Genomic DNA, 23,133 nt, shown 5'->3' with positions numbered 1-23,133 from the left:
ATATTTTGCCTTGATATCATAAAACAAAGTCCCCCGCCGTGTCTGGCTACCTGTCTAAGTGAATGCGATGAACTACTAACTAAACCAATTTTCATATGGTTTGCACCACTGAGTGATTCAAGAGGGAGATTTATGTGTATAATTCATTAATGTTTTGTGTAAATTGGTTGAAATATGATTATGTCACTGCGAAGTCGAAGTAGCAGCGCTACTCATGCGAAGCCGAGGCATGTTACTGGTTCGAATAAAATTGTGCAATTATAAAGATGAGACCGCTGATGAGCAACAATGAACACTCGCAGGTTACAGTGAAGAGTCGTAAAAAGGCACTCATTTTGTACCCATCTCTACCTGGGTCGAATAGATCCACTCATTTTGGACTTAACCTGACCTAATCTACCTACTTAAATTCATTTACATTTTTTTAAAATTAGACACAAAAATGGAAACAACAGTAAACAATGACCCGTAGATAAAAAAAGTTATTTTGTCCATATGAATAAAACAATAATTAACCATTGTATTTATGAACATAATTGCTGGTGAAAATGAATTCTTTACTGTATAAAGAAATAATGAAAAGAAAATGATATCTGATACTTCAAGAAGAGGAAAGATTTTCTGTCTTTGGAATCCAATGCAACTATTTCGGATAAAGCTTTTCGTACGGAATTTTCGTCAATGGTTTGAAAATTAGGTCGTCGAACATTTGTCCCAAAACCTTCTCGATAGCTGGCGTGAATTCATCAATGATAACATCTAGGTTCTTTGATATGATGGATTTCGTCACTTTCTCTGGAAATAAAGTAATATAAAATGAATGCACGAAGGGTATGGATGCTCACTTTTAGAAGAAGTAGGTCATACAGACATAAAAAAGTGTAGGCAACAACTAGGTATATAATTAATGTAGCTCTTCGAGAACACATGTTCAACTCGACATTTATACATATATTGTTTACAGGTTTTACCTCAATATACGGTAGTTTTTGCTCGCGATAAAATTTCGACCCTAAAAAATTGTTTGTTAGTGTTAATAAAATTTACATTCTTGAATATTGTTTTAAGAATAAAAAAAAATGATATGCCTGATTAGTTTTATTCATTCACTGATTGAAAACATGCAGTGGCTGACGACACTTGACATGTAGTAACGATATTAGACACGTTAAGGGTAGTTACGAGCAGCTAGTCAAACTCAGTAAGCCGTTGCGGAAGCCTTCATGACTGAAGCAACTGTAATCGATACCAAAAGACTGGAGATGTAAGAGAGCGACATACAAGAACCACACAGCCCGGTCAGGACGAGACCAAAAGTTAACTGCACCTCATTTGGCGAATTGACTACCCTATACGCATCATATCGTTGTGAAATGGACGACTTTACTCTCGTAGACCACTTCGGGACACACATGAACAAGAGGCAATTATACCAGCGGACTTGCATGAGCACAAGAACACCAAAACTGGGGACACCAAGAATAGAGGTTTTTGCTATTCACAGATGATTCGAAATTTGGTTTTTACCCAGATACCAGAAGGATTCGTGTGTGGCGTTTTGCGACAGTTCCGGAGGATGACAGCTCTCAAGGGGGTGATGGTTTAGGGCGGTATAAGCTAGAGAAAAAGAATAGAGCTAGCTCATTTGTCTGGACGGCTTGCTTAATGCAATTACTTACCGTGATTTGTGTAATTGATGACTTGCTTATTTTGTGGTAATTCATGATCACTACAATTAAATGAATGAAAACACTTTTGTCTAATTTCCACTAGTTATTTTATTTTTACGGCCGGTTTCGGAATGAGATGAAGCACGCCACCTCTCAGCTGCATGGAAAATAATCATATCGAAAATGAAGGCCTGTACACTACCAACAGCTCTAGTCGAGCCAATCAATCAACCAAAACGCCAAACATACAAACCGCCGACAAACGTGGACTTTCCACACCACAACTACAACCTTCGTTAATAGACAAGCATCGACAAGGATGATTTCAGTTTCAAAATTCAGCTACCAAGCAATATGAATATAGCAAGTGTGTTCTTGCCGAGAAGTCGTGATAATGTCAAAGACGAACGGATGCACACCCGGGATGACACTTCAGTATGTAATACCATCCTTGGAAGACTACGTCAAAATATACAGACTAATATAATAATTTTATTACATGATTTTTCCTTGATTTTCGTTGTGGAGATATTCCATAGAAAATATTTTCAGAAAATCGACGGACAACTGTGATTTTCCGATTAGGTACTTTCAAATGAAGAACATTTCAAATGTCCTAAAGATAATTGTTTTCTAAAGTATTGAAAAAGAAAACTGGCGACAGTGGTACTATTAGGGGTATCTATCAAATGAAATGAAATATATGGGGACCACTTCAAAGCCAGCAGATTAATTGCTACTTCTGAATATAGGAAAAGAACAAATAATGTTTTGTACAAAAATGCGAGTTTCAAAATTTTTGAGAGGTAATGAATAAGTTATGTAAAAAATGGAAAATAATCAATTTTGTAAAAATTCAAGAGTTTGTAAATATATTGTTTCTTTTCATATTCTCCAATATCTTACCTAACTCCTTATTTTCCCTGAATAAGCCTGTGAATCCATAATCGACAACTTTGCCAACATCCATTTTGGGAATAGTTATCATTGGTCTAAGGAATTCAACTCCATTTCTATTGTAAATTTCAACTGTGTGAAAAATGGTACAACTTGCATCAGCTGAAACAAACTGCTTTGTTACTGACGTTTTGAGCAAAACTAATGAAAAAGTTTCACGACAATATTAGTAAAATAAAGAAATAATTGGAAACACTATTTGGAATCCATGATGTCGATTTTATTTTAGTAATGCATTCAACTCAAAATTGGTGAAGAATTTGAAGAAGGTACTATGTGCAAATTTGAAATGGAAGCTAGGCGTAGCATAAGCCACCTCCTCCCAATAACAACCCACAAGTCAATTTTCTCAAATAGGAATAATGGTCCATTGATATCTTATTTCAAATGTTATGTATCCAACCCTGTAACATTTTTGCCGTTACTACGATAAGCGATGTTTGATAGGAATAAAATACTTTTCTAGTTTGTATTTTATTTCGAACTAGAAAATGAAACTGAACAGACAACTCAACTTCAACAAATATTCAAATTGAGCGCCATTAACTTGTATACAATGCTATAAACGAGCTCCCATTTTCTCTTTTACATACTGAAGAATCAATTGTTGTAGCTTTCTGCACTTGGTAATTTGTTTTCCTAACTCATATACAGTAGTTGGCTGCTTTTCGTAGACTTAATTTCAACTATCCCCCTAGGAAAAGTTCCAGTGGAGTAAAATCGGGGGAACTGGGTGGCCATTCTGTAGAACTTCTCCTTTCAATCCATTAACCCGGAAAGTTATTATCAAGGAACTGTTGCACCGGTACTAGAGTGATGAAAATCCCAATTTTGTTGAGAATCTACTCTATTTTCAAATAGAGAATCTAACTGGATGATGTTGATGTTGGGCATAACCTGATCATGCGACAATTTCAAAGATTCTTCAATATTTAGGTTCGCTTCCGAAAAGAATGAGTCCGTGATACGATTGACAAAATTTCTGCCGAAACATTTATTTTTAGGGGTGTAAGATCTCACAAAATTCAACTTTTGTATCGAAATAATCTTTGTTCAATTGATGAATCATATTCGTTTCGTAAGGGTGGAATTTGTGTTGATGAAGCATTTTGAAAATATTTGTATGACTTACTCCTGATGCCGTGGACAACTTAGTCAAAGACTGCGTATTTTTCATCAAGGCAACGGTCTAGTAGATACTGCAACGTTATTGCCTTCATTATTGACTATACCTAAACGGTCATATGATCTAAGTTTCCATGAACTCATATACCTACCTAGCAACACCTAAACATTTTTTTATAAAACGAAATGTAATGAACGAAATAATAACTCGAGTTCAAACAGAGCAAACGTAAAAAAAATAATAGTAAAACTAAATAGGTGACCAAATTTTGTGATCAAACAAGAAATTTTCCATCGTGAGTTCTTATTTCTGCTTTCGTTAGTATCATTCAATTGTGCTCAGTTCGAAAATTTGTGTGTTGAAAACTTGAGTTCGTATTTGACATGTAGGTACCTACATCAGAAATGTTAAAGGATTAGTTACATACAAAATTGAAAGTCATTTCAAACAAGGTCTCACTTGACTAGGTATTATTTATTTCTATTTGAAATTTTTGATGTGAATGTTGATGTGGAAATAGGTTTACAGCAAAAAGGGTTAATTTTTACAAATATATGTGTTGTTGACGTGTTTCGCGATTTTTTTACAGTAAAATATCAAATGACTTTTTCATTCGAAAGAGTGTTCGTTTCGTAACCTAGAAATCTGTGGTTCAACTCATTACAATTTATGATGTAATCTAAGATGTTGTTGGTATGTTAGAATCGTACTAATAAAGAAGGAACATTTCATTTCATTCATCATTTTTGAAAATGAAGAACTGAACTGAAAATGACGCTTCTACCTGACAAAATATAAACACACTGTGGCGCCGAGGAGACACTAATACCTTTTTTGCGAATAGAAAGGGGAGTAGGTATTTAGTATTTATTTAGTAAAGTAGTCTGTATATTTCACAGGCGTCATATCAGGTGATCTATCAGGTCATTCCTGATATTCTTATCATCGAGTTTGATAACTGGCAATCCTAAATGAGTTTTTGACTGATGTTACATTCCAGCTAGTTGGACACTTCCTCATTATGACAAGTTCATTCGACAATGACTGGATGACAATTATTTGAATCGGCCGGCTAGAATGTCCGACTAGATCACCTGATATAACGCCCTTAGATTTTTTGTGCAGGAATTACAAATGAAATGAAAATTGATATTATTATTATAATAAAATTGAAATTATGATAGGTAAGTATCATAATTTTAAGGAAATTGGAACTAGATATTCGTCATTTGATTGCAGATTCTTGAGAACTGCTAATTACTCAGGAACAGTTTACTCAATTTCGAAAAATGAACAATTGTTGAAGAATTGAAAGATTTATCAAATCAGGTATTACAAGACTACCTTTTTGAATTCTGAGGAATTTAGAGATTTCCATCGACCTTTTTTGGGATTTGCACCTTCCACAATGTTGACGTCGAGAGAGTTTGGAAATGAAACGGATCGAAGGAAAATAACTGCAAGTTATATATAATACTAGCGAACCGCCTTGGCTTCGCACGGGTGCAATGCTGATACTAAATATAAATTCACCCACCAGAAATTTAGGGGCATGGAGAAACAGTGATGAATAGATAATTTTGTTTTATGAACGTGCCTCTGAAAATATAGCGATAAGGAGAAACAGTGCTAAAAAGGTAATTTTTTTTAGGAACGCCCCTTTTCCCCCACGGCTGGCGCCCCAGTTGGGATATTTGAAAATCCTTTATTATTGCCCATTTACAATACAAAACGAACATACATAGAAAATTTCAGCCTTCGAAAATTTGGAGGTACGTAGAAACAGGAGAAGTATGAGTAATTTTCATATGTAAACGCGCCACTTTTACCCCCACGGGGGGCTCACCAGTATGAGTATCTGAAAATCCTTCCTTAGTGCGCGTTTAATATAACCCTCAACTACTTTGTATAACCCTCAACGACTTTGACATGCTTGAGTATAAAAAAACAAACTGTATAACTTAGATCTAGTTTTTTCACCTTTTTCTTGTTGTTACCCATGAAAATTTGCCTTTTGTACCAGAAGATAACCACCATCCGGCATTAAGTATCAAAATAGATGATATACACATCAAAGAAAAGAAATTCAAGTTAAGCCAATCAAATATCACATATAACTTTAGGAAAGCGGACTTTCCATCTTTGTATAGAGATATAGAGGAAACTGATGGTAATTTAGGTACGTCCAAGGACGGTAATAAATTAGTCGATAACCTATATTCAATTTCATATGGCATTTTTGAGGATCATATAGGGGAGACGGGGGCTGGTTCTAACAAATTTTGAATTAAGCGTAATATTTTCTAAACTACTTTAGCAAGAAACATGGTTTTTTGGTAAATGATGCAAAATTTAATGAGCTTTACGTAAAGTACAACAAAATGTATATAATAATTACCATATCTGAGAAAAAAACGAGTTTTGGCAAACAAGTCACTTGTTAGATCTTACCCCCGGTTTGGGGTTGGTTTTAACACCGCTGGGGAAAGTTTTAACAGCGGGGGTTAGAAATAACATGTAGTTGGGAATGGGATTTTGGTAAAGATAAACAACAAAATAATATTCAATGTTTATTAGGAAAATTAAATGCGGTTCCTTACCGTTCATAAAATAAACAGAAAACTTAAATTATATAGTTAAACTGACTCACTTAATCAGCATTACTCATATCAGAGAACAAAAAATAATGTTTGATCATCAAATGATCATTAAAAATCCAAATAAAATGAAATTCGGCTCCTTGCCGTTTAAACATGTGTAATAAATTTGAAACTTACTAAATCTATCTTTATCAAATAAAATAACAAAACATTACTCCTCTAATAAATCAACATAGGTACAACTTTGGTTATAACAGTGAAACTTTCTAATCAGTCTTACTCAACCTACTCATTAGTCAGTCTTCAAACCAGTGATAAAAATTAGTCATCGTAATTGGAATCTGAGTTGCAGTTTGTGCAAACATAAGCAACTGCATCGCCTTTTATGCAAGTTATATGCGACCATTGTTTACAGGATATACATTCAACCCAGTCCACACCAGATATATCTTCAGAATATGATGAGCCACAGCCTAAGCAAATGGTTTCATCCTCATCATCGTCGTCTTCTGAACTCTCTTGTAATACTTTCTTTTTCACTCTATCCCTAGGCTGTTTACTGGACTTCTTCTCTTTTTTTTCCACTTTACGTTTCTTAACTCTTTGCTTTTCCTTATTGACTTTTACTTTCGCAGTAGATTTCTTTTTGTTATTTTTTAGCTTAGCTTCGTCTTCTAAAGCACTCTTTTCCGGAGTGTCGGTTAAGATTGCACATTTTCGCTTGCGACCTCGATTAGACTTAGAGCGGGGGGCCGCTTTTGGCAATGGCCGTACAGCTTCGGGACTAAAGAATGTTGGTGAATCTCTTGGACGAGACGTCACTGCAGTACAGTACAGTAAGAACAATATTACCTACGTTTAAATTTTTTCAACTGTTAAAACCTTCCCCGTGTGCGGGGCAAATATTAACGCGTTAGAACCTACCCCGTGCATTTCGTTAAAACCAACCTCACGACCCCATTTTGCACAAAGTTATAGTTTTTCTTTTACCGGTTATATTCTCGATTAAAACTTTAACATTAATGAAAAATACAATAAATACAAATTTATGCAATACCAAAGCCAATTTTTTACGATACATATTTAAAAAGTAATGCAAAAAATTAAACACGTTAAAAAGTTCATTTACCTCTGAAATTGGAGGCGTCTGACACAACCTGCTCCCGTGACGCTCGGCCGGCAACTGACAGGTCGAGACACGTTCGCGCGTATTCGTAAGCACAAAGTGCGTTGGAACTAACATGGTAAGTCGAATAGGTTCCATGTAATTACGCTGTTAGTATTTACCCCTGTTAAAACCAGCCCCAGGGTCCCCTACCCAAATTCAAAAATTTTAGTCATGTTTATCCTGAATGGTTTCATTCTGATATCATAAAGAACATTAAACAGAAGGCTAAATTCAGAAAAAATTCAGGAAATTTAGACGTGAATAGTATAGCTTTGAATTCCAACGTTTGCGTGCTTTGATTGAACGCCAAATAAAAACCGCACATGATAATTATCTTGCAAACATACAAACGATGTTGTCTAGAGATCCTAGCAGATTCTGGTCATATGTTCACTCTAAGAATAACAGCACAAGAATACCAGGATCAGTAACCTACTTAGGAAACAAACTCGAGAATCCTCAAGATATTGTTGATGCCTTCAGTAATTTTTTCAGTGAGGTGTATTCAAAATCTGGCTCACTTTTGAACAAAGTTAGTACAGTGAATAATAATGTTCATATTCATTTTTACCCCATTCGAGAAAATGAGGTTATATCTGCAAACTGAAGGAAAAATTGATATCAGACCCAGATATGATCCCATCATTTTTGTTGAAGGATTGTGCAGGAGCATTGGCAAAACCTTTAACGAGAATTTTTAATTCATGTCTGATATCTGGAACATTCCCAGATATTTGGAAATTAGCTAAATATGTCCTGTATACAGAAGTGGTGAAAAATCATATATAGAAAATTACAGACCCATATCTATTTTATGTTTGTTTTCTAAAATTTTTGAAATTATTTTATATAATCGCATATATGCTTATGTTCAACGGCAACTATCTCAACATCACATGGATTTGTTACTAAGCGTTCTACTGTTACAAATCTAGTCATTATTACTTAATTTATTTCCGAGGCATAAGTTAACAATGTCCAAGTTGATGTTATATTCACGGATTTCTCTAAAGCATTTGATAAAATTGAACATGGTATCTTGCTCAATAAACTGATGAGTTTCGGTTTTTCGAATACTGCCTGTCAGCTGATGCAATCCTATCTGACATGTCCTATAACGGTTATGAATCTACAAAATATATAGCTTCTTTTGGTGTGCATCAGGGTTCCAACCTAGGCCCTCTTTTGTTTTTACTGTTTATTAATGACTTATGTGGATGACTTGAAATTATTTTCTGTAATTAAGGAAGTAGGTGATTGTGTAAATCTTCAATCTCAATTAGAATTTATTGTTGCTTGGTGTAGCAATAATAAATTGAAACTCAATGTGGAGAAATGTAAAGTAGTGAGTTATAGTCAGGATTCAGATCTGCTGAGATATAATGAGATCAAAGACCTAGGGGTAATATTCGATCATAAATTAATATTTGGTAGACATATTTTACAATAAGTTTCAGAATCTCTTAGAGCTTATGGTTTCATTGTTAGAAATTGCAGAAACTGTCATAATATCTTTCACCTACGTACGTTCGAAGATATAATATGTAAGTATCGTCTGGAGTACATTCTATGAGATTCAAACATAGCCATTGAAAGAGTTCAAAAAAAGTTTTGTAAATTTCTAATTTTCAAAATAGATGATTCTTACCTTGAGAGAGGTATCAGTAATGATGTCATATATGAACTTTTGGAACTTTTTAGTTTAAAGCATCGCAGAAAATATACGTTGCTCATATTTTTATTCAAGTTAGTGAATGAGAGAGTTGACTGTCCCAAAATTCTTGAACAAATTAACGTCAATGTACCACGGCCAGCTTCACGATCTCAATCCATTTTTAGACCTCTCAGAGCAAGAACTAACATTATGCTCAATTCCCCAATATATGTTATGTGCACAAATTTCAATAGCATTTGTGCCCATGGTGATTTATTCTTCACTAACCTTCATAACATTATTAGAATTGCTAACATGTACTTGAAGTAGGTAATTAGAATTAGTTTTTCTTTTTTGTTCATTTTATTATTCGTTTATGGTTAAGTATTGTGAATAAAATTTTATATTATCCTGTAAATGGGTAACTGTTGCACAATACAGCTATTATTATTATTTAAGACCTAAGAAGCACTTATATACTAGATTTTAGCTTTCTAGGACTTACCATTACGGAGAAAGAAAATGAATGTGTTTGTGTTAAGTGGGTGACTTTCGCATTTATATTCTTTAAAAATCCTTTCTTATTGCACATCTACAACATAAAACGAATACACATAAAAAATTTCAGCCTCCGAAAATATATCGGTGATAAAAAGTGAGTGACTTTCGCATTTAGATTTTCGAAGCTGAAGACGGTGGCAAATATAATCCCACGAAACGTTGAGATTGTGAAAGGTGAAAATCTCCAGAGAAGTTGATGAAAAAGTCTCCTTTTCCTTTGAAAAATGTTTTTCTCGTTGAAAAATGCCAAAAATGCTGCCGTTATAATTCAACAGGGGAGGTGGTAGGGATCTTCTTTCTACGCCAGCACTGTATGAAGCAATTTTATTAATTGTATATTAAAACATCACAGGCAATTTAGGTATTCAAGAATATCGAAAGACAGTTATGGACAAGCTTCATTGATAATGTTATATTATCCTGCTTCCTTTTAGCTGCCAGTTAGGGTAGAGCCGGGTTTGGAAGTCACCTTTTTTGTCTTTTGCATTCTTAGTGTTCTTTTTTATAAATCATCAATGATATAATATCAATAGATAGTGTTTTTATACTCTTTTCTTTTTTTTTTCTACAAATATAACAATTCTTATGGGAAAGAAAAAGTGTGGCTTTTAACTCCGTTGCGGGGATGTTTGTCATAGTATCTGGAACAGGTAGTCACAGAGTTAATTGAGAGGTATAAAACATTTTGATGAATATTTTCATAGTCTTGTCTTCTAACACCGCATATCTAGTGGGCTGGACCATAACGGAATTCAGAAAGCTCTTCCTAAATTTGACAAGCTGTATGTAACTCATTAAATCCAAGATGAAGAAAAAAGTATGTCATTCGTAGGAAAAAAAAACATATTTGATCTATCCACTGATCCATAGCGTTGCTGATGTACCCAACTGACCTACCCAAATGTTGTAGGAGGTGAGTATAGTGGTGGCAGCAATGTCAATTTTTTGCGCAAAGTTCGGTCCTTCAATGGACAAGTGAGAGCTGTTTTCGAAAAAACTTCTAACATTATGTGGGTTTAAACTAGAGGCTAGGGTCAAGCTGGTAGTTTCAGGTGTTCTAATAAATAGACAAGGGCGTCTCTTCATGAATAAGGTAAATCAAACGGAACTAGTTGGCTTATTCAATATCCAAGATATTGAAGTTTTCAAATTATTGGAAACAGCACGCTCGAACGATAGTTTTCGAATATCCTTGGCAGACAAACCGAAATAAATGCTTGAAGCCATAAGTATGTATCTTTCTGATTCTTTCTTTTATTTGAAGATTTGCCTGTACCGTTGATAACCAATTTTTGTTGATGGTATTGAAGACATCGTGTTGTTCAACTCTTCGACAGTGAATTATTTACAAAATCGCATCAGAGTGCGATAATAATTAATCTCATAATACTTTGCCTTCTTCACTTTTTTTTGCAGAACATTGTGTCGATCAGACTTCCTTATATGATGCCATGGCATTTCTATGATTTGCTCTAAAACAAACAAAATTGTTGAAGCAGAAGCTCAAAAAGTCAACAAAAAATGCAGCACGTCAAGTCGAAACAACCAGCCCCAAAACATATTTCATAACAAAACCCCCTCAAATAACTTTAGATCAATATTTATTAATAAAAACTAATAGTGATATCATATGAGCCACATATGTCACATCAAAAACACATGAAATAATATATATCTATGGAAAATTCTAGTATAATCATGAAACTCGACACAAATGCTCAAAAATATACTTTTGCCGTCCGAAAAAAACAAATGTACGTATTTCCTTCACATAGTTAGTGAACTATAGTGACGTTAGGATGGCGGTATTGCTCTCGCGATCCTTCGATTTTGTTCGATTAACTCTTTAGTTCGTTCAATTTTCCAATATGGCCGGTGTCGGTGTGACAACCAACCCGTGAGACAACCATACCCGGTTTCCCCTACAAGACAATTTATAAGAATCCCTTCAATTGCGTCCTTATGGAGTAGTCCTGGACCATTTGGGACACTGAAGGGTTAGTGTATAATAAAATACATATTAATATTTCAGAATCAATTTCAGCTTCGTTAGTATTTTCACCCTTGTATGTGAATTGTAAGCCAACTGTTCTTACTTAAATTAACGTAGAAAATTCCTTTTCCTCTTATGGGGGCTAATAATATGTTCCCTTCCAAAATGTACTGGCCACTGAGATGAATATAAGGAAGGTCCACCTTTATGTCGAATGACTTGTTAGCAACATTGAATCTGAAATAATAAGTTTGTGAAAAATTAGATGAAACTTGTTAATTCGTTGTGTTTACTAAATATTTTTAGATAGTGATTATATTGAGTTTTGATGAATTAAAAAACTTTTTTCTTTATTCAACTGAAAATTTTATTAAAACAACGATAAAAATAACATAAAAACAACAATAAAAATTAATTGGCGCTCCGGGGCGACTTCATTGATTCCAGTGGCGCATTTCGCATTTGCTTTTTCAGCTGCAGGAAAACCCGGAAAAACCTGCAGCACCACATCATCTGAAGATCTTGTTCTAACAATGTCCTCTCTCTTATAAAACAAAATGTCATAATTGGGGGTATTTCTCAAATATCAAAACATTGTGAAATACATTTTTTATTGCAATTTTCGTTCTCAAGCAAAATGACAATTGCATAAAATAATTTTACTTTTGTGCCCGTTCTTCCATAATTGAAACAATGCTGTATAATGAAACTCGATGCCAACTAAATAACATTTCTAATTATCAACAGAAAAATTGTCTTTGAACTGGCGATATATAAAATAACTCTTTTTTATATAGAATTTGAAATAGATCTATTGAAATTTGTAAAGTAACGTTCTTTCATTGTTGATGATTTACAGGTATGGTCACTTCATAAAGTAATCATTTTTGAATAGGTTATTTGTATCTGACAGTGTGAGATTATAACTAAGACAAACAATTACACAGATTCATCGGTGAAGCCTGTGAGAGGTGGAAAATAAAAATGTACGTTCAACTTTACGAAAAGTTCAACTGGTTTCACGTATCTGATTCAAAACACCTCATTTAAAATTTGTCGCGGAGGTACGTTATTGAAAAAGTTAAAATAGCCGCTTCATATTCAAAAGCAGTTTCCAAGATAAACTAATTTAAGTTGAATCTTACGATGATGCACCAAAAAATCAAGTCAGTGAAACAAACGAAGAAAAACATCGAAAAGCCCTTGTGCCCAGTCAAATTGCTTTCACTTTGTCATAATAGTTTTTATTAACACCGCTCATTGAAAGAAATGCTAACTTTTCAGAAAAAAATTAAATTTTATTGATAAGTGGTAAGAACGCAAGTCATCGTGTAACAGGGTTCATTTTGATCGAAAGGTACCCAGGCTCTACTTTCAGTTTGAGTATGATGAAATTTCAATCTACTGGATCACTGAAAATTTCGTATGGAGAACGCATAATCCTATAAAATATAATAACAAAACTCAATTATGCAGGGTGTTTCAAATTCGATACTCACCGGTGGGATCTCGGAAACTGTGAGAGATACGAAGAAGGTTAAATTGGGGCAAAGTTGCGCATTTACCTGACTAACAATATGCCGTTGAGAAACTTTAGAAATTTTGAGTATATCCGGAGATATCCGGAAAAAACAGAAATTTCGGAAAATAGTTTTTATTTTTTTCTGGATATATTTTTGGAAGGATTTGAAAATGAATTGCACTTCCACATTGCCACTTTTTCCCTGTGTTTTAAGATTTGCTATCCAACGTTTCGTCTTCCACCATCATCAACTTATTTTTTCTTATGGGCGCGATTCTCTCTGTTTTGAGTAGAACCAGACTTTATCTTTTCAATGATGTATCATAAGTTATCATTCTTTTTCGAGAAATTGAAGATATTGAAAAAAATTAATTCTTATCATAATAGGCTTTGACTTTGATGTTTCTTAATTTGACTTTCAATTTGCTACTCTCAATGACATTTTGTTATTGTACAAGTCATTGAATTTTTGGCTTTCATGGCTTTCAGGAATGAAGAAAAAAGAGATATGACACAAATGTATTACAAATACGATAGAAACAGTGTTAGGACATCGTAAATGTATTCAAACTTGTATCCCGAAAGACGACAACCACATCGAACTATGTCAAATTATTGCATCAAAATCTCACCGAGTTTGGTTCATTTGAAAAGCCGAGGAAAAAATACGGAGATAGAATTGACAAGGAAACTAAAGAAAATTTGGTAAATGAGGTATGTATCAGGTAGTAGTAGTAGTAGTAGTAGACTTTATTTTAGGAATTCTAATAAACAATATATAGTTATTCATATATGAATAATTATTCATAAATTATAATTCATATACGTATATAATTTTACAGTGAGTTAGATATTGTGTCCTTTTCAATAAAAATCACTAATTTGCAGATAAACATAAATGCGGCGAAATCTACACGTTAAATTTCCTCCGAAATGAATATTTGTCATACACGTGCTTGGAGACATCTCAAAAAAGCGTTTTAACATGTTTACAAAATACACATATCTCAAAAATCGCATCCAGGTGATCCCGAAAGGTGATTAGAATTTTGTAATTGGCTAACAAGATGACTTGATTTTCATGTTTTCCTGGAAAATGTAATTTGGACAGATGAAAGCACTTTTACGAATTGTGGGATATTCAACCGAAATAACGAACACATTTGGAACATAAACAACCCCAGGAAGTTCCGAGAAATTCGACCTCAAGTGCGATTTAGTATTAACGTGTGGGCAGGAATTTATAAAGATAGAATTTTGGGTCCTCATTCATTTGACGGAATTCTGAATGGAGAAACCTATAACCAGTTTTCAAAGTGGATTTTCGAAGACTGTTTGGATGATCTACCTTTGCCTATAACAAAATCTGGTTTCAACATGATCGTGCTCCACTGCACACTATCAGACGAGTATCTAATTACATGACTGAAATGTTTGGTGATAAATGAATAGGGAATAATGGGCCATCGGAGTGGCCAGCAAGGTCTCCAGACTTAAGTGTGTTATGGATACATTCTTATGAGGTACACTAAAAATAGAGTTTATGGTCAGAGGGAATATCAAAATATTGAGGACCTTCAACACAGCATTGTTAGACAGTTGGGAAGTTGAAGAGGAGGGAAATTAATCGTGCAGTGAATAATATTTTAAGAAGGGCACAGTTCTCTCATCATGAACAAGGTTAGCATTTTGAGCATTTGCTGTGATTTACTTTTGTCTTTACATTTTAGTTAATTATTGTTGTTTGTTCAAAGTTCTATTTTCATTGAAAAGGACACAATGTCTAATTTACTTCATACACACCTCACTTATCAGATTTTGATTGTCGATTCCGTTTCCGTATTTTTCATTGGGTTTTCAAATGAACCCAACTCGGTGAGATTTTGATCCAATAATTTGAACATAGTTCGATGTGGTTGTCGTCTTTCGGGATACAAGTTTAAATACATTTCCGATGTCCTAACACTGTTTCTATCGTATTTGTAATGAATTTGTTTCATATCTCTTTTTTCTTCATTCGTGAAAGCCATTTTTCGCCAAAAATTCAATGACTTGTACAACAACAAAATGTCATTGAGTGTAACAAATTGAAATTCAAATTTAGAAACATCAAAGTCAAAGCCTATCATTATCATATCATTGAAGGTTAAAATCTGGTTCTATTCAAAACAGAAAAAATCCAATGCCTATAAGAAGCCTATAAGAAAAGACGAAACGTCGGATAGCAAATCTGAAATCACAATTGTGTAGCAGGAAAAAAGTGGTTATGTGTAAGTGCAATTTATTTTTCAATCCTTCGAAAAATAAAGCCAGAAAAAAATAACATTTTCCGAAATTTCTGTATTTTACGGATATCTCCGGATATACTCGGAATTTCAGAACTTTCTCAACGGCATATTGTTAGCCAGGTAAATGCGCAACTTTGCCCCAATTTAACCATTTTCGTATCTCTCATAGTTTCCGAAATCTCAAAGGTGAGGATCGAATTTGAAACACCCTGCATGGACGTAGTTATTGTGGTACATGAGCAGACAGTAATGCTCATCTGTGATTGGCTTTGAAGGCACTCGTTGTGAGTAATGTATCTGATCAACTATGATTGGCTCGAAGGTGTGAGTAATGGATATTTGCTTACTTACCCTAACAAGAAATTGACACATGATTGACGCTCCCTTCAATATTCAAAGGAAAATGAGATTTTTGATAAATATTTTGATATGATCTAGCAATTCAACTGAAAAGTTTTTCAAATTCCATCGAATATATTTCACATTTTACAGAGTAACTGTACGCAGTAGCACATAACTTTAGCTCTATTTCCTCTCGAATGAAAACAAAATGAAGATTCTGCTGAAATAATCTGCTGAAAAAATCTGTAGTTCATTTATTACCAGTTCAAAATCTCTTTTCGAGATCTTATTAAGTTTGGTGTTCCTATTATAATTTTTTTAAAAAGGGTTTCTTATGTAGGTAACCAATTATTTCTGTTATAATGGATTTTTTAACAAACAAATTTCCGAGTTGAGATAGAGTAATGGGGAATGTTCTTTAATTGGGGTTATTACAGCAAATGCAAGTTTGAACAAAATAAAGTTGAGTTTAATTTATGAGTTTTTCAAATTCACTTCGAAAAGTATTCAAATTGATGTTTCAAATGTTGGGTTTTAATTTTTAAAGGGATCTGTTTCTAATTCACATATTGGCAACAGCGCCTATATCAACTTGAAATAATTTATACGTACCTAGATATTCTACTTTAAAAAAGGAAAATTATCTTTATAAATCGCGATTTGAGGCAAAATATAAAATATAGTTCAATACCACATTCACAAGCCACATAAACAACAGTTGTTTTGTTATTTATTTATATAGAGGAAGATAGGTTAGGTGCACAAAATATCATGTCACAGAATGTCTCGGAACTCGAAACATAAGTAAACAGAATAGCACGCCTCTAAAATATGTCATCTTTGTCTCATACAGGTAACATATTCATTGTCCTTTATTAGATATAACCGATGTTGCCAAATAGTAAAATAGAAACGAATCCCTTTAAATGTTGAATGCATTATTTCTTTCCTCTTTTTTAAGTATTTAAATAATTTTTTAAAGAAAAAGGCTGAAATGATAAGTTTAAAATGCGTTGTTTTAGAGCTCTTTTATGAAAACTACTTGATTTTCGTCAGGAGGAACATTCCCCATTGTATGTCACCCATTTGTGCAGAACTACAAAGTATTTGCACAAGAAAGTTGTCATTTTTATTGTCATTTTTCAAAAGATATGTTGATGATATTATTACTTCAATTCCAAAAAATAAACATTCTAAAATATCAGACACTTTTCAGACTCATCATACGAAACTGAAATTTACTCTTGAAATGGATGAAAACAATTCACAAGCATTTCTAGGTACCAAAGTGATCAAAGATGCAAAGAGAATTTTGAAAGTAGGCTGATATCATCAACCAATCTTTTCTGAGATATTTTCAAATTATGATTCAAAACACAACTTTCACAGTAAAATCAAATAAAGAAATTTGAAATCAAGAGCAATTGTTATCTCCAATCCTAATTTCCATAAAAAAATCTTCAATTAATTACATAGTGAAAAATAATTTTCCAAGAATCCTTACACAAATAATAATTGAAGAAAGAAGTTTCCCTTTTCAAAACACAAGAGTCAACACCAAATCACAAAATACCATATGTAGAAAACTTGGAATGCTACTTCTTTTATTAGGCTGTTAGTATCTACAATAATATCGAAGAAAGTGTGACCAATGAAGCGAAAAGAGGAAAGAGGGGATAGGTGAAAGGTGAAAGCACCCGAATGACCTAAAAATACTCAGATCTCGGAGGAATAAGTCCAGTTATCACCTGAAGACGATTTTGGATACTAACAATCGAAACGTCGTGACGTAACTTGGTTTGGAATCTTTTAATTTTTAGTTTTCATTTTCATTTTTGTTAATAATATATTTTAATTTTCAGCTTTTATTAATATTTCAATTTTCTATTTTCTGGTTGTAGCATGTATGTTATTTCCTTGTAATTTCAGTTTTTTCTTTCAATAAAATTGTTATTTTCGGTTAATCTTTTATTTTTTTCTAGGATTTCAAATCAATTTATATTATATTAGACAATAGAAGTCCGAACTGATGAAATAAATCAGCCGTATATTGTTTATAAAAATTACCATTGATATTTTCCAATTCCGGAAAGGGAGCCAAAAATCAGCTACCAAGCGAAAAGAAGGCAGCAGGCGTGCAAAGGAGGGTTATAAATAAGGCAGCAGGTGCGCGTGTTAATAAAAAAAAAATCCTTTTTTCAAATGAAGAAATACATGTGAAGTTCGAATTATATCAAGGAGGTTACGTACAAATATAGATACCGAGCATTCAAACGGAAATAAATATGAAATGAAAAGGAGAGTTACCATGTTAGGAATCATACGTTAAAAGGTAAGACCTCGTTAATACTCAGCTCGCACAAGTTTCGACTTCTGAGGGTTGTCGTTTGTAGAGGTGCGACATTTGGTTAACGGAAAAACAGATTTTAAACAGATTTTTTTTTAAACAAAAAACATACATACAGGTGAAGCTAATTAAAGCGTGATAAAAATTAATGGATCACTGAACCAGTTAATTCACTATTATTATGTTGAATACTAATACTCGTATACTTTTGATTTCATCTTACTTTCATTACCAATTACCAAAATCACCTGTATTGTGTGAACTTGTATTTCTCAAGCCCCAACAGTTTTAGGTTTTCGAAAGAAGCCTTATAGTTGACTGCTCTGGTTCCCTGCTCCATCTGTATGCGAGGAACTGTAAAGTTCACCACACTTACAAAAAGATCTGGAACTCCCTCTATCATATCTGGACGAACTGTTTCGGTGGCTGTCAAAAGGCATTGTTCCAGATTTGGATCCGTCCTTCTACATCGTGGAAAATGGGAGGCTGAAAGTGAAAATGTGGTTAGAAATATAGAATTTCAACTGGGATATATTGAAACATCGGACATTGGATTATATCTGACAGACAGTTGCGCAAGTTTTCTCATAGAAGGAATTATGACAGATAGATGCCTCTTGTTTTCGGAGTAATACTCCTCAGCAGTGCAGGGCAGGTTATTACCTCTTTCTGATATTTTTTTATGATGATCGAATGAAAGTCCACGGCTAATAGAGAATTTCAAAAAAAGGTAACAAGTTGCTAACTGCAGTCAATATATTGGGAGAGCAGTGGTCGTGGGTTTTTTATTTTGTGGAACAACCTTTTTTGGATGGGGCGCCACTTGATTTGATTTTGCTAAAATCAAGAAATAAAAATATGCATAGTCAGAAAATTATTTAATAGTTGCTGCAGACTAAGCCAAAATATGGTAGACAAAAAAGCGGTTATTGTTTTCATTACAAAAAGAATGTGATCCAGTAACACAACAAATGAAATAATACGACGCCGCTGCAGCTGCAGTAGGATCTTACAAAACAACGTTATAAAGTAAATTCATATGACTTTCATTACGTCTACACAAAATAATTATTGAAACGTTGGAAATAATTTTTGAAACGTTACATGCATGTAGGCACATATAATTCAAAAAGGAAACACCAGGTATATAGTTGGTTTCCAAAAATAGGTTGTCTGTGTAGTGGAAATCAACTCCGATGAAAAAAATTGGAAATTCCTCACCAAATGAGTCCCTTCTTTTCTGGATGTTATCAGCAACAGGCTGTCTGAGAGGTCGAGTAGATTCTGGATGTAGTCTGGAGGGTTAGAAAACGAAACAGTTCAGTTGTCAGGCGATACTATAAATATCCTGGATTCGAAAGATATATGTCAAACTGGAGCAATTCGACTTTTCTTTTTTTTTTTCAAAACTGGTCAACAGCAAAAGACGGTATTTGGGGATCCAAAAGGTTCCAAACCAGAACAAAAACGTTCGAGATGGTTGGACGACCCACGCTTCTTGGAAAATACCAAAGGCTGTACTTGTCCGTAGCTTAATGGAAACCGGCAGATCTACAGAAAGTGATCCCGGTTGTGATATTGGTTCCAGAAATCAAATGGCTAAAAAACTCACCTTCTCCAAGGGAAAAGCTTCCACTAAAATAATGCCCAACACAAAAATGGTAACTGACGTAACACACTCTACTTTCGTTTCTCAACCGTCACCCAAAATCCTTTCAGGTTGACCTCCGACCAGAAGTATCAACACAAACTCGTCCTTTGCGCCGTGACGTACACGTTGACGAAATTTGGTGTACTCCAATGGCAATACTTCTCCTTTGTAAGAAGTATTCATTGAGCATCCCTTCTTTTTGAGAATTTTATTTCATTAATAATAATTCGTTTCTTTTTCTCTTCCCCAGACTACATCAACTATGCAATGAAATACAGAGTTATCAAGAAAATAAAATAGCTGATGTTTACTAGATTGGAACTCTGAAATTGTATACATGTATTTTATGATTTCCACAATTAAATGATACATTTCGTAACAAGTGCTTTGGATTGTTGATAAAAGTCAACTTTTCACGTTACAAGGTCTAACCAGGATTGCTGTGCTCGACACTCGACTGATTTCATTGACACTCTACCCTTTATACAAAGCCTTCTTCTGAGACTGGAATCGTTGAAAGTACAATGAGGTAGTGAGAGTTTAAACAAGGACCCATACAAGAAAAGAAGCATTTCGTATAACAAAACTCTAAATTGAAATCAAATCAGTCTGATGACTGTGTCTCTTGGAAATAATTCAATGTCCGTCAAGGCATTAGCCAATAAATTAGTCATTTTCAGAATAGGTACCAGTTTCGAATGTCTATTCGAAATATTATTTTCATGGTGAAGCCACGCCGTCATCAAACCATTCGATTTTTGTATATTTTCGTGAAATTTCTGAGCTCAATGTAGTAGGGATATTGAAATGTTATTTGTTTTATAAAATGTTATGCAGTAATACATTATGTCACTTGGCAGTCTTTTTCTCGTAAATAATCAAGATGAAAATTTGATTGTTTCGTACTTCGTTTATAGTAACCGTTTTGTTCGTTTGTTGACCGTCTTTCATTTTTAGTTAATTTCTCTACGTTTTGCCAATACAAATGGTTGGCATTTTCGAGGTCCAGTTCATAAACTCTACCTACTCTGCTCCCAAAATGAAGTAAAGTCATAATCGGATAGTTATGATATGTTTTAAATAGTGCAGAAGATAAATTGAAAAAAATATCTGTATAAATTTATGCATTCGAAACAAAAATTTGCATCATCATAATTGATAATAATAGTAATAATATTCATTTCAAAAACCACATACACTGTCGGGCATAAAATTAGGGTCGTCCCATCAGTTGAAGTTATCTTAGAAGTTTATGTTTTTATATGAATTATTTTGGATGTGTCATACTGTACCAATGAATTGCTTTAAAAACATAGTTGTTGTTGTTTCTGCGATAAGCGTTTGACAAAAAACGAGCCCTTGCCTGAATTCCTAGAAACCACTATTGTTATCTTTATTTGTGTAATGTTGTCAATGTTGGTTTATCGAAATGAACATAATATCTGTCGTTGCGGCAAGAATTGTGGCGGTTTTAGAAACTGTCCCGGGTCAGCGCCAAACTGCAGGAAATATTGGTAAAAGTCCCCACACTGTGCAAAGAGTATGGCGGCAGTACCACGAAACTGGTCTGCTAACTCAAAGATCGGCTTCAGGGCGAGGCAGGACTTCAAAAGCTAGGGATGCCTGCTTTCTCGTATCTAGTGCTTTTGGATACCGAACAGTTACGGCAGTTTCCCTTCGAAGTTATTTCCAGGAAGTTAGAAATGTAAACACAAGTGAGTGGTTAGTGGCAAATCATCTCCTCGAACCAGAGCTACTGGGCTGTCACTTTCCCGTGAACACCGGATTCTAAGATTGAATTTTTCACGAGAACACTTGGCTTAGACGGTAGGTAGCATATTGGAGGCGTGTATTGTTTTCCAATGAATCGCGATACTGCCTTACGGGCTCAGATAGACGTGTACGAGTATGGAGACGACCAGGACCACGTGAGGGATACGCTCAAGCGTGTATTGCCGAGCGACTTCCATTTGGTGGCGGATCAGTTATTGCGTGGGGAGGCATATCGTTTGACGCTCGTATGGAGTTAGTCTTCATCGAGAGTGCCTGATGAAGGTTGTACAAGAACATGTTTTACCCCACACGGATCATATCGTTACTCAGTACCTACATTGACGAGGCTCAATTCACACGATTTGCTGGCCTGTGCGCAGTCCAGATTTAAATCCCATTGAATATGTTTGGGATGAGCTCCCAGAAATTCTAGAGAGCTACGCGACATACTGGTACAAGAATGGGAAAATATTCCGCGGAATATAATCCAAAATCTGATCCAAATCATGCCTCGTCGTTTGCAAGCTGCAGGAGCTGTAGGAAATACTCGTTTCTGAAGCCCTTACATTTTTATCTTTCAACCAAATGGATATAAAGTAAAATTGATCATAATGAAGAAATGAGAATTGAAACTTTTTTTTTCCATTTTCATTTGTAACTAACGTTATTGCAGTTTCGTCCTATAAAGACATTTTCAAACTTATATGTATAATGAACTGCAGTAACGTTAGTTACAAATAAAAGTGTTGAAAAATATAGAAAGTTTCAATTCTCATTTCTTCATTATGAATTCTTACCACGTAGTAACGGCTACATCCATCAATTTATTGTAAAATTGATCATTTAATTTCCTAGCATACTGAAGTAACATTGTTCATTTTCATTATCAACAAATAGATTTGGGCAATCAAAAAATGTTTGACATTCAAAAAAGTACAAATCAGAACTGCTTCGAGGATCAGAAAAAAGTTAGCACAAGGTATTACTTTGAAGGAGGCAAAATAGTAATTTATGAACAAATAAATTGTTTTTGAACAACTGAAAGAAATGATTTTTTGGTTGTCGGACGAATAGGCCCAGATTTAGTTGGAATATATTTATTATATTTATATTATTATTATTATTATTATTATAATTATATTTATTAATATTTATGTTTGCGTAGAAATAAAAAAAACCTTTCAAAAATTAACAGAGAAATGGATTTTCTATTGGTCTACTTTGTGAGATAACAATTTGAAAACTTGATTATGAAATAAACATTAATACTATAGCATTTTTTATTCATCCCATTGTAAAATTATACTTACGAAGATCTGTAATAGCGGTAACTGAAGCGAAAGATACGATGAAAAATATGTATTGTAACGAAACCATACTCAAACAAGGTAAAACAGACACTGTTTTGTTTTTCTATTCTATATTTTTCTAATAAACATAGGTACTTATCCCCAACTGAATAAAGTGGTAATTATTAGAAG

At 34.0% G+C, this 23,133-nt stretch overlaps 1 protein-coding gene across 1 annotated transcript; it reads right to left on the bottom strand.

Annotated features, from left to right (window-relative positions):
• Positions 1–469: 469 nt before the first annotated feature.
• LOC111515156 (circadian clock-controlled protein daywake) lies at positions 470–23,122 on the bottom strand. The gene is made up of 5 exons (XM_074186005.1): positions 22,963–23,122; positions 18,477–18,714; positions 11,833–11,966; positions 2,577–2,729; positions 470–795 (listed from the first exon to the last, which is right to left on the bottom strand). The coding sequence occupies exons 1-5, from the start codon at positions 23,027–23,029 to the stop codon at positions 644–646; spliced, it is 744 nt and encodes a 247-aa protein (XP_074042106.1). The 5' UTR covers positions 23,030–23,122; the 3' UTR covers positions 470–643.
• Positions 23,123–23,133: the final 11 nt, after the last annotated feature.

This window comes from Leptinotarsa decemlineata, unplaced genomic scaffold (assembly GCF_025532065.1).
Source record: "Leptinotarsa decemlineata unplaced genomic scaffold, Ldec_3_MD MMD2_tig00078422_RagTag_RagTag, whole genome shotgun sequence".
Classification (NCBI taxonomy): Eukaryota; Metazoa; Arthropoda; class Insecta; order Coleoptera; family Chrysomelidae; genus Leptinotarsa; species Leptinotarsa decemlineata.
Note: the sequence above shows the minus strand (reverse complement) of the source record. Positions and strands in the feature narration are given on the sequence as shown.

Excerpts from the sequence above, each read along its gene's own strand:
- LOC111515156 (XM_074186005.1), bottom strand. The coding sequence starts at position 23,029 with ATGGTTTCGTTACAATACATATTTTTCATCGTATCTTTCGCTTCAGTT. Across the intron at positions 18,715-22,962 it reads TACCGCTATTACAGATCTTC|CCTCCCATTTTCCACGATGT; the intron begins GTAAGTATAATT and ends TTTCACTTTCAG. Across the intron at positions 796-2,576 it reads CAGGGAAAATAAGGAGTTAG|AGAAAGTGACGAAATCCATC; the intron begins GTAAGATATTGG and ends CTTTATTTCCAG.